The following is a 12,984-nucleotide window of genomic DNA, read 5'->3' on the forward strand; positions in this document are numbered from 1 at the left end:
TTAATTGAAAAATAAAATTAATATTGACCATCTAGACTGATGAGATATTAGGAATGGTTTGGAGTTTTCTATAAAATATACATATTTTAAATATATATCTAAAAGTATTATGAGACTATTTAGTATAAGTATCCTTTTTTTTTTTCAAATAAGTATCATATTTTTAAAAATTATTTTTTCTAAAAAATATTTTTTAAAAATAAGTATTTATTTAAGTGCAAACCAGATATTGTTTATTAACACAAGTATATAATTTAAGTACTTTTTATAATAAGTAATTATTGTTTAAAATAAATAAATATTATTAAAATAATTTTTAATTGATAAATAAAATAATAAATAATTGATACTCAATCGTCTAACACAACACTGTATTCATAACTTAAGTAATCAAGTTAAACTACTAAAAAATATTAGTTATATGGTTTTGTGAATTGAAATTGTATTGGACTAAGTAACATAAATATTGTTAATCTAGTTAATTGATAATTCAGTTGATTATTAGATCTGGATTGACTCTCACAACACCACACTAAAAAAAAAGAAAAAAAAATCTGAATTGAGTTTCATTTTTTTGTATTGATCATGTGGGCCCACATGCAATATCCTTATGTATTTATATTCTATTTTATTATTTTTCAAGATTTAGTGAGCAAAATATCTCCCTTATATATTCAACTCCGCGCCGAGGAATTGCTCCGAGTCGGCCCTTCCAAGCTTGGGTTTCAAAGCCAACCCGCCGCTCTTCTGAGTTGCTGATGCGTGGCGACGTTCGAGCCAGACGGCCCACCACGGCCTATCCACTCACAATTTAACGACAGAAAATTGCCTCTTATTTACGAAAGGCCCACGTGTTATCGACCCCGTATCCGTCAAATGGTCTGAGGGACTTTTCTGTCCAGGCATTTTACTCGCATGCCCTACTTCCCTTCGTTCCTCAGCAGCGGCTTCTCCTCAGCACAGGATCTCTTCTTCTATTCGTATTCTCCGCCTCTGCCCGCGCGAGAGTTTTAGATAGAGTTAGGGTTTTGTTTCTCAGATTCAGATAGGGGTAGATAACGTAGCGGTCTCATTCTCGTTCTCTTTCATTTCTCTGTTGGAGATTGTGGCGAGAGATCTGGTCTGACTTTGGGAGCTGAGGTGATTCGGCCATGGGAGTTCCGGCTTTCTACAGATGGCTGGCGGAGAAGTATCCGATGGTTGTCGTCGATGTGATCGAGGAAGAACCGGTCGTCATCGATGGCATTTCGATCCCCGTAGACACCAGTAAACCTAATCCCAACAACATTGAGTACGATAATCTCTACCTCGATATGAACGGCATTATCCACCCTTGTTTTCATCCCGAAGACCGGGTAATTCAATTATTTTGTTATCATTTCTTTTTTATATAGTTATTGATTCATCATCAACACACACATACACGCGCACAAGGACACACTAATGTAGGTCGTTGATAATTTACGAACTTCTATCATTACAAGTAGAGATTCACACGATGCACAGGGTTTCTAAAAGTATAATAAAGTTATTTGTGTAAGTTTTTGTAGAAACTTAGATACTCATTATAAAGCGTGGTAATTGAACAGGCAGTTAAAAGGGCTTCTGTCACTTTGTGGGGAGTTAAAGTTGTATGCTAACCTCAACAAGAGCACTTTTGTTTTTTTATTGCTCGGTGTTCTCTTTCTTGATTTCGTGATTTTTGTATTGCAGAGCATCTTGATAAGACCAAAGTTATTTGGGAATTACTTGTGCCTTGGCTATATTTCAGATTTTTAGGTCATAGCTTTGACGATTAGATACTTTATGTAGGTGATTTGTTAGAGCTTTTTGCACTATGGCTCCTATCATTGATTTACTTAAGAAAGGGGAGTTTCATGAATCCTTCCAAGTGTTCAATTGCTATATATTTTGGAGAAAATTGAGCCAAAGAATGATTGAAGCACACCACTTAGGTACCCAAGCTTTAGTAAAGTATTTGAGATTACTTGGATGCCTCAAGGGTAGGTATATGTGGAGTTTTCAGTTAGGAGGGACACCTTATGATATTTTTCAGCAAGAATTCTCCAGGTCTAAATTGAACTATCACATATGATAAAGAGTTTTCATTGGAGATATAATCTTTTACCCTAGGAGTTTGTGCTTTATTCTGAGCAACTTGCATTTCAAAATTCGAGCCTACAGAAAAATCTTAAGTATTAATTACGCTGGTTGGTTAGAGTTCTTTATGAGTACACCGTACACTCTTTTGTTCCCAAACATTGTTCCAGTATTGAGTATAATGTAGCAGAATGCCTCTTTTGAGTTGTCATTATTCATGCCATGAGTGTCAAGGTCATAGCGTCCAGTGTTTGAAGATGTTAGGCTCATTTAATGAGGTGGCTGAGGTAACCATAGAGTATGCTGATTTTTTCATTCGCAGGGGTTGAGACTCTGTGTTCCTTGCACTTCTATTAGAGATGTCCTAATTTGGAGGTTGGATGGACTGGTCATTTGAGTAGGAGATAAGATCATTGCCTTTGTAGGCCATACTTGTTACCTGGTAAAATCTGAAAAACAGTGCACTGGCTTTTATTACTCCTTTCCTTTTCCACACTTGTCTTGGAGAGACTTGATGATGTAAATGGGATTCAAATTATTGGATCAATCACTTTAACCCATTTTGGATGCTGATTTCAAAGTTTAGGGTCAAGGGATTGTAAGTCCTAGACCAAAATGTGTTCAGTTAGGAGTTGTTATGTTTGTTTAATTTAATTAGACTTATGTGGGTGTGCATGTTTTATGTTCTTTTCATTGGGTTGTTTAAATGTAATTTTCTTATAATTTAATATTTCTTATAAATATAGTGTGAAAGCGATGTAAGAATCAGTTTTTGGTCATTCTTCCATTTCGATCCATTTATCTTCACCTTCAGTCTTTTCTTCCTATCCTTATATTTCCGTTAACCTCACAAATTCTTCCAATCCCTTCTATCAACAATCTTCTCCATCTTTGGTCCCGCTTCCATTTTTATGGGTTGATCTTCTCCATTCATCTCTCTCTCGTTGCCATCACTCTCTCGTCTCCACATCGTCCACAAATATTCAATTTCCATCCCTAGATTTCCAAAAAAAAAAAAAAAAAAAATAGAGAAAGAATATGGACCTCTTAATCATGACTGGCCCAATTTGGTTTTTTCATCACTTCACATCCTCAACTGCAGACACGATTGCCGTGGAGAACAGAAGTCCTTGACTGGTTCTTCAATGAATTTTTTTTGTTGGTATGTACCCCAACTGCCATCACGTGCCTCCTGGATTTCCACCGGCCGCTATCCATTTTGGTTGCTCATTCTGCTGTAATTTTCAGGGCACACCACCACCACAGTCGGGTTCCCAATCTTCTGATTTTCCATCTCTTTTGGGTCATTGCCAGAATCTGTTGGATATCTCCTTGTGCCTCATGTTCCAATTGCTGCAAATTAAATTGTGAATATAGATTTTGCTCTTCCATCTCCCACTTCTCTGCTTGTTTCCTACACAATCCCACATGATCTGGCCCTCTTGTTTAGGTCATTCCCTTTGTTTAATCTACACAGGCCCTCTTATTTATTTGCAAGCCCAATGAATCTTACAAAACAGAACCAAACTTCCATTTTTCTTTCACTGTACTCAGACCAAGTTCATTACGCCAACCATGCTGCCACATTTCAGGCCACATCATCTTTGGAAAATTCTTGGATATCCCAATGAGTTTCCTTTTTGTGGGAACAAATTCAGGATTTGAAGGCTGGGATTGTGGCTGATACAGTTAGTTTGATTGATTTAACATTGTTGTGATCCAAGTATGGAGTTCTTCCTCTCCTTCTCCAGTCTTAGTATCACTCTTTAGTTTAACCTGCATGTGAAGGAAATAATGTTCCAAGAACAGGTAGACTGGATTATTGTTAGTCATTAATGCATCAAGTGCAAAATACAGTCCATTTGTCCATCTTCTCCGAATTCGACATTGATGCTCAAATTTTGCAGTCACGGAAGATATTCCTATAGAGGATATTAATGAAGCCAAAGATTTGTGACCGAATTGATGATTTTTCAAGATCATGTCGATCATACGGGAGAACAATGGATACTCCATTGCCACATTAGTTGAGATTGTGTCTGAACCTGAACAGAATATCTACATTCTGTTTATCTACAATGATCTTCCCGTTTCTTCCTCGCTGTCACAAAAACACATTTTGTTGTCTTCGCAGTTCATTGGTTTTTCAGAATCATAGTTCTTTGCTTGTTTTTGATACTCTTGCACTTCAAAATGCATGGCTGATATTTTTTTTTTCCCCCTTTTCAGTTGGGAGAATCGATGTAGGATGTCAATCAGATCACTTGATGGATCATGTTAAGCCAATTCGGAGATTAATTTCAAAGATTAGGGTCAAGGAATTGTTGGGCCTGAACCCAGATATGTTTAGTTAATTAGGAGTTACTATGTGTGTTTAATTAAATTAGTAATAGGCTTTAGGCTTATGTATATTTGAGGGTTTATAATCTATGTTTCATTTGGAGCTTATTTGTAATTTCTTGCATCTTTAGAGGGTCATTTATAGTTTCTGATAAATTAAGATTCCTTATAAATAGAGTGTGAAAGCTATGTAAGAGTTAGTTTTTATGAATTTGAGATTTTGAGGTCAAAGTCAGATGGGTTCTTCCACACCTTATATCTTTTCTTCTTCTGCTCTATTCTCTCTATTTCTCTTCCACTCTCTCTTGGTAGTAATTCCTCATATTGTGCTGCATCACTTGAGAAAAGCCTCCTGCACATCACATGTAGCAATGTTGTTCTTCGGGGATGTTTTCAAATTGCATGGCTTGCATTTTAATGGAAAGTGATGTGACATTGAGGTTGTTCATCATAGTTTGGATGATCTACTTAGATGTGTAGCGAGAGAAAAAACATGGTAATTGGGACCTAGTGCTATCTAGGGGAACCTAGGCGTAACAGTTAAGTTGTTGTTGTGTGACTTGGAGGTCACAGGTTTGAGGCGTGGGAACAGCCTCTTGCAAAAATGCAAGGTAAGGCTGCGTACTATAACCTATCATAGTCTGCCCCTTCCTTGGACCCCGCATCGTGCAGGAGCTTTGTGCACCGGGCTGCCCTTTTTTTTTTTTTCAAAACCCCGTGCACCCATTGATTTTGTCCCTCCACTAGATTCCAATGTTTTAGAGCTTGTAGAGTCCTGATCGTTACATCTCTGAGTTGCATGTGAAGGGTAGTTGTAAACTTGCCATGAGTAAATTGGATGTGCATTGTCATGGTTTGCATTAGACTTGCACACTGAGAATTCATTTGAGAGACTCCATACTTGTGCCATTGGTCCATTATCTACCATCATGAAACTTGGAGCTACTGCATATTTGCTTGATTTTCCTAACCATATCAACACTAGTTCTATTTTTATTTTGGAGGACTTGAGAGTATATCTAGACACCTTTGATCCTCCTGCCTTGAGTCCCAGTGCACATGCAGGTTCTGCAGTCTCTCAGGCTCGAGCTGCACGAACCATTTCTCAGCCAGAAGATAAAAGAGAGGCTATTTTGGATGATGAGTTTGTTGTCCTCATGGTGGTTCTTAATGATATTTGGTTCTGTAGGAAGGCTGCAATAGCACGTACCTTACTCAGGACAATGTTTTTAGGGTGTCACTTGCAATCAAACTCTCCAGATCTTTTCAGCCAGGGAGTATGATGGACGACTAGCACTACGACTTAGCTACCTATTCGAATATCATATTTTAGATGCAGACAAAAAGAACTATATTCATGTTTTAGATTCAAAAAGTTTGCTTTTGAATTAATTACTTAGGGATTAATGTGTAATTATGTGTTTTAGTTAGCTCTAGGGTATATAAATATTTGGGTTGTTGTTTTGCGAAATGAGCATATGCTAATTTGAATAGTGTCAGGGCCTGCTATTCTTCCCTTTCTCTTCTTTCTCCCTCTTCTCTCTCTTCTCCTAGCTACCCTACATCGGTAGTGCCATTACTACTTCCTGATTTGAATATTATGCTTCAATAGCATAGCTTGACTTAGTTTATGGTGTGATGGATTGGTATCTAACCTGTTCATAGGTTGGAAAGCACCTATCGATCATTTTCAAGGGCATTTTATTTTCATGTTCAATCAGAAGGTAATACAACTCATGGCTGGTTATTATATTTCGTTTAATAATGTCTCAAATCTGGGATAAGAAAGGCATTAATGTAGTTGTAAAAGAACTATATTTTCATCCATTCCATGATTGCACTTCACTCAGGTTATGTTCATAGTTTTTTTTTCAGAAGTTTGGGGACAACAATAAGGAGGCACATTTCATTTTTTCCCTTATTTGATGAAGTCCATGCAATTTTATCTGCCAGTTTTTGGAAGATTTATCCTTGTTTGACGGCAATGGTGAAAGAAGTATCTTATGGCTTCAGTGTTATGTTTGATGCGAATCGTGGGATGAAATGTTATTGGTGAAACTGGAGTTAGAGAATAAATGCTAAACCATAACTGTTGTTATGATTTGATTATAATTGTACTCTCTATGTGACTACATCTAAGCTAGCATATAGGATATGCCTTATGAATTGTGCAAATCATGGTCGGCCATAGCATAGGGCTTTTACTTTCTATACCTTCCTCTCTAGCCAGTCTGCCTGTATTTTGCATCTCTAGCCTTTGCCAATGCTTGTGATTTTGGATTATGGATTCTCTATCTAATGTATAGCCTTCTAAATATTTATAATTTTATAATTTGTGACTGTTATAATATATAATAAGCTAGCTGTCATAATGTGTAATTATTTAAGTAGCTATTTTATAATAAGTTGTACAAATGTAGAACCAAATAAAGAGTCTCATATTACAACATTAACATACGTACAACTGAATTCACTACTTTTTATTGCCATGAATGTTGCTGTATTCAGTAGATATAGATAGTCAGTAGTTGCTCAGCCAAAAGAAATATGTAGATTCTAGTTAATAACTTTTTGCTTATAATTTAAAATGAAAGCACTTTGACCTGCTAATTTCATGCTATGCAGCCTTCTCCAACGAGTTTTGATGAAGTATTCCAGTGTATGTTTGATTACATTGATAGGCTATTTGTAATGGTGCGGCCCCGAAAGCTGCTATTCATGGCTATAGGTGAGTCTTAACTCTGAAAATTTCGTAGGTGCCAAAGTTTAGATTAAATGTTGTAAGCATTGTGCATAATGCTGATTTTCTGGATGCAATTGCTAGATGGTGTTGCTCCTAGGGCTAAAATGAACCAACAGCGCTCTAGGCGTTTCAGAGCAGCCAAAGACGCGGCAGAAGCAGTACGTGCCTTATCTGAGTGTTTTTTGTATGCCTGTACTGTCTATACAAAAAAGAAATGCTAATGTGGCAGTTTGTGGTGATAATGACCCTTTATTTTCTAGGCAGCGGAAGAAGAAAGATTGCGGGAGGACTTTGAGAAGGAGGGCAGAAAGCTTCCTCCAAAACAGGAGTCACAAGTTTGTGATTCAAATGTTATCACTCCTGGAACTGAATTTATGTCTGTTTTATCTATTGCAATGCAGTATTATATTCATCTTAGACTAAACAATGATCCAGGATGGAAATCAGTGAAGGTATAATCTACTTGAAGTTTACAAGTACTTATTCTTTAGTTTTTATTTTTATTTTTTTATGGTTTACTTGGCAAACAATGGTGTGATTATCATTGCATGTACTGCAGTGAAAATAATTCTTGGTTTTGCTTGTCCATCAATTGTTTTGAAGGTTATACTTTCTGATGCAAATGTACCTGGTGAAGGGGAACACAAAATTATGTCATATATTCGGCTTCAAAGAAATCTTCCTGGTTATGACCCAAATACCTGCCATTGCCTCTATGGTTTGGTATGTTCCTTTTAGATTTTTTTAAAAAAAGGGGGTCCGTTCTTACTTCTTCCACCACCTTTCGCATTGTCCTGCCTCCCTGGTGTTTTAATTTGTTTTGTCACCGGGATGAGATGGAACAAGGTCTTCGGAGCAATTCAGTTTTTTTAAGCAATTGACTAATATCATCTGTCGTCAATTGGTTGCATGGCAGGATGCAGATTTGATCATGTTAGCTTTGGCTACCCATGAAGTCCATTTTTCAATTCTTAGAGAGGTTTGCAGTTTAGCCCTACTTGATGTTTTTACCCGTTTTTGAAAAAATAAGTTTTTTGGTTTGAAGCTTTTGTGCTTGTCTTTCTTTGAACTTTTGAAAGTGGGCATAGTATTTGCTACTAGAAGCACTGATATTGACATGAGACACAAATATAGCACAATACTAACTTGGTGATACGACAATTTTGAAAATTTGAGGATATGTTCATTATTTATATAATATATATATATATATATAGGCATGTTTTTCTTTTTAGATAATAAAGATTAAGGTAATTTTAATTTAAAATGAAATATAAGCTTTATTCATACCCAATTATCAGTTGTTCATTTTACAAACTACAGCTATACAATCATCTACATTCATATTGGATTGTCTGAAAAAAAGCAGCTCAAAGGCATGACTGATGGTGTGTGATAGGCTTGGGTCATAAAGAAAGAGAAAGATCGATAGAGTGTGGTGGACTGGCAATGGCTTTAGAGAGAGGGGGAACTCTGGGGGTTGAGAGGTCCTGCGGTGCTCCGCAAGATGGTGCCAGGGCTTCGGTCCAACTACAACAACGCCAATGATTGTCTTGATTCTGAGTCTCCCATCTTCTCCCCAATTCCACTCCCCCTTTTGGATTTTGGGTTTTGTTAACATGATTAAAGGAGGCAACAAAATGCATCATTTCACTGTAAGAAATGTCCAGGTGTGTTCTTTCCATGTTGGGAGGTGTCTCAGCCGTGTCCAAAAATAAAAATAAATTAAGTAATTTCCAACACAATGTTCTACACATGTGGACGAGGTAGGATAGATATCCACATGTAGGACACTGACACTTTAGGCTTCCACTAGATCTGCTACAGATAATCAAACTAAAGTAATATATGAAGGAAAGTAAATTTTTTCAGATGAATATATTTTCTGAAAATTTATTTTTTTTCATTTGGAGGATGATTGTTCTGTTTAACAGTTGTCCTTGTGTTTGGATATTTAGATATTGTTTTTCTTTGTTCTGTGAATTTTTTAAATTGCAATATATCTCGACAGTCAACGTGTCATAGTTGATCTGTTTATAAATGACTCCTTTAGGTTGTGTTCACCCCTGGACAACAAGACAAATGTTTCCTATGCGGCCAGATGGGCCATTTAGCTGCAGATTGTGAAGGAAAGGCAAAGAGAAAGGTTGGAGAATTTGATGAGAAAGGTGCTGTTGTGGCAAAAAAGCCTTATCAGGTTAGTTTTGATTATTATTTTCCTCAGAAGTTTAGTGGTATAAAATATGTTTTCAATCTTGATATGCTTTTTGTTTTTAGCTCTTTGCTGCCTTTGCATTCTAACTTCCTTTTTGTTTTTAATAAATTTTCAGTTTCTCAATATTTGGACCCTTAGAGAGTATTTGGAATGCGAGATGAGGATTCTTAATGCTCCATTCGACATTGATTTTGAGCGCTTAGTGGATGATTTTATCTTCATGTGTTTCTTTGTTGGCAATGATTTCTTGCCACATATGCCCACACTGGAGATTCGTGAGGTATGCATTACCAATTTACCATTGTTAGATTAACTAAGTTCTAACTGTTAGATTTAATGAAAGTTTGTTCATTGAAATTTCTGGTAAAATTGGTGTTTGGTGAAATCATGTGTTAGTGTCAAAGGGGAAAGGTATGTGTGATATAGATTTTTTTACAATTTGGTGGACGATGTGAAGGTCAATGCAGATGTTAGAGAACAAAAGAATTTGTTGGAAGTTTATGTTTGAAAAGTACGAGAACTGTGAATAGAAAAGTTATTGCATGACAGTTTATAGAAATGCAAAGAAGTACAACTATATTATGATTTTATCTCAGACAGGAAAGTAGGTGAAATAGTTGAAGCAAGAGACTTTTTTTAGTTATTTATTTATTTTTTGGGTTGGACATGCTTCTTTGGTTAGGGTGGTTCAATTTTTATCAGAATACACAAACAACCGTATATTACATCTGAACCAAATTTATATTCTGGTCAATGACTTGGTTAAATATGGTTCATTAATTTTTTATACTTTAGTTTTAGTTTTTGGTAATGACTATTGATAGTTTTGTATTTCGGTTCGGTTCAGCTATAAAAACTAATTCCAGAAATACAAACCACAACAAAATTATTGTGCCAAAAATTCATTAGTTTTTATTCAGTTTGATAGTTATAATTCATTACGTGCATTTGTATGTAATGTACAACAAATAGGTAATACATATACTAGACACTACATTTTTTTATTTTTACACTCCCTTTTTGATGCTGGAGTTGGACATCCACAGAGCACCATGGGACTCCCAGTTGTCAATTGTGAGAATGCACCTGGAAAAAGGGACTCTTCCTGCAGCGCGTTGGGGGGGGGGTTGTTCCCACTCTATAAATAATCCCTCCTCTCTTCTTTATGGTCTTTGCTAATCATTAACGACTTATAATAATTTTCGTTATTATTTTAGGAATGAAACTTTAAGGGTGCATCTCAACATATTTGGATTTCCCCTATGAAGTGTATATCCCTGTTGCATACTCATCAACTTTTGAAATGAAAGTTCATCTTTTGCAGTGAGACATTGCGAATTTTATGCAGTTATTTTTGATGATGTTCTTGTTTCATCTGACTTCTCCATACAAGATGGATATCTGCTTCCAGTGCTCCTTAAAACTTGTTATAAGACCAGACAACCATGGGCAATTTGGCTTTTTTTGGCTTCCTAAAAAAATAGTACTTCTGATTTTTATCAAAACATTTATGCATCCTATAATTCATTGATTCTTTAGTTTTTTAGGAATTAATAGGAAAACTTGCCATGAGAGTGAAGGAAGCAAACATGCTAAGAAGTTTCTTTCAAAGCAGCATAAGAAGTTGATGCAAAAATTGGGCATCAAAAGACCTAAGCAGTAAGCAGACTAAAGGGCAGAAGATGTTGCATAATTTCTCCTCAATCAATGATCAATATTTTATAAGTCAGAATGAAGTTAAGAGCTCAGGAAAAACGAAGTAGCATATTCTGTTGTAAGATAAATTAGAAAAGAAAAAAATTGTCAATATAATTAATAATATCTACATATGTGTGTGATTGATTCATAATATCCCTCATAGTCAATTATATGGAGGATTTATGTAATATCTGAAAAGTATTTAAATAGATATTTACTGTCCAGACATTTTTCAAGTACAAATTGAATTGTTGTCTTGATCTTCAATGGGAATCTATGGAATTATGGATATGCTGGCATGCCAAAAAATAAAATTATGTTCATATATTTTTGGAAGCCATGTAGCATCCATAGAATACTGTGTGTTGCTGATGGCTGCCGGTTAGGGATATTTCTGTTAATGTTTTTTCACTAAATATGCTCAAATTTATTAAGGTAAATTGATTTTGTCTTTAATTTTATATTCTGCTTCATATTCAGGGTGCAATCAATTTGCTTATGGCAGTTTACAAGAAGGAATTTAGGGCATTGAATGGGTATTTGACTGACTCAAGCAAGGTATGTAGTTGAGTGTATTCATTGCAGTTGCTGCTTTGAGTGGGTCTAGTCGCCAAAATGCTTTGGGTTTCAATTTTATTTTCTATGGAAGACTTATTATTTTCAATTTTGTCTCTTTTTTCGTTTCTCAGCCGAATTTGAGCAGGGTTGAGCATTTCATCCAGGCTGTGGGATCCTTTGAAGATAAAATATTCCAAAAGAGAGCTCGATTGCATCAGGTTTGTTCTGTTGTAAGATTGACTTGGTTCTCTTCCATGATGTTTTGTGCATGTATTGGGGTTACAAGAGAATATATTTGTGGATTATTAACTTTTATAGGACATGCGTCCGTGACTTTTTGTTCACAACTTTAATTGTGTGCATTTTTTTTGGGTATCTGTGCATGTAATTTTTTGTTTCTTTACTTTTTTTTTTTTTTGGGTTATACATGTGTTCTCATGATGGCTGAAGTGAGGTTTGGTATATTTATGTTGCTGGCAATTGTTATCTTTGTGGCTGGTACGTAGTGGTGTAAGTGAATGACAGAATTTTGTATCTACTGGACAATCTTATGTGTCTGGCTATAAAACTGGATTTTAATTTTCAAATGCTCCTCTATTATGTTATTGAAACTTTTGGGATAGATTACCTATGTTTTGTCATTGGTAGTTATTCTGCTCACTGGAAGCATTTTCTGAGGTTCAAAATGTGCTTTTTAATATTGCTAGAACGTTGTTGTAGAATGTGCAATGAAATTACAGCATTTTCTTTGTTGTGCTTTTATTTTCCAGCGGCAGGCAGAAAGAATCAAACGTGACAAGGCACAAGCTAGGAGAGGAGATGATGCAGAGCCTCAAACACAACCTGAATCTCTTGTTCCAGTTGGTCGGTGTCATGGTTCTCGCCTGGCTTCAGCTCCTGCACCTTCGCCATATGAACAAATGGGTTCTGGTTACAATTCTTCAAGCTCAGTGTCTGTTGGAAAAAAAAATCAACTGGGACAAGGCACTGCAGATGTGTCTGAAATTGACATTAAAAACAAACAATCTGCAAAATTTGGTGGTAGGGTAACCTCTGTCCTGGCGCATAAAGTTGCACGATTGTCTTCAGGGGCCACTATTGGTGCTGCCATTGTTGAAGCTGAAAATAGTCTTGAAATTGAAGTACGTTTTTGTCTTTCAGGATAAGCATTTTAATGCAATTCTAACCTCACCAGCTATTCTTTAGGATTAATATTCTAGGGCCTGATTTGGTATGAGTTCTGCTAGTAAGGAGTTAGCATTGCATTACTGTTTATTTTTAATTGGCAATGCAGTATTGGTGATGACACAATAGTCAATTCTTTTGTTTT

General features: G+C 36.0%; 1 protein-coding gene across 6 annotated transcripts in view; it reads left to right on the forward strand.

The window, feature by feature from the left end:
* The first annotated feature begins 700 nt into the window (after positions 1–700).
* LOC131161398 (5'-3' exoribonuclease 3) overlaps positions 701–12,984 on the forward strand; it is a 34,710-nt gene continuing 22,426 nt past the window's right edge. For 5 of the 6 annotated variants that reach the window (XR_009138451.1, XR_009138452.1, XR_009138453.1 and 2 more), the window contains exons 1-11: positions 707–1,355; positions 7,066–7,168; positions 7,265–7,341; positions 7,444–7,635; positions 7,787–7,906; positions 8,100–8,162; positions 9,237–9,380; positions 9,514–9,678; positions 11,577–11,654; positions 11,786–11,872; positions 12,425–12,796. Coding sequence is in view for 2 of the 6 variants with exons in the window: in XM_058117141.1 (XP_057973124.1) it covers positions 1,152–1,355; positions 7,066–7,168; positions 7,265–7,341; positions 7,444–7,635; positions 7,787–7,906; positions 8,100–8,162; positions 9,237–9,380; positions 9,514–9,678; positions 11,577–11,654; positions 11,786–11,872; positions 12,425–12,796 (1,605 nt within the window). In the remaining 4 variants the exon portion in view is untranslated. Of the gene's footprint in view, positions 1,356–7,065; positions 7,169–7,264; positions 7,342–7,443; positions 7,636–7,786; positions 7,907–8,099; positions 8,163–9,236; positions 9,381–9,513; positions 9,679–11,576; positions 11,655–11,785; positions 11,873–12,424; positions 12,797–12,984 lie in introns of all 6 variants that reach the window. The other variant, XM_058117140.1, reaches the window with a different exon arrangement.

This window comes from Malania oleifera, chromosome 8 (genome assembly GCF_029873635.1).
Source record: "Malania oleifera isolate guangnan ecotype guangnan chromosome 8, ASM2987363v1, whole genome shotgun sequence".
Classification (NCBI taxonomy): domain Eukaryota; kingdom Viridiplantae; phylum Streptophyta; class Magnoliopsida; order Santalales; family Ximeniaceae; genus Malania; species Malania oleifera.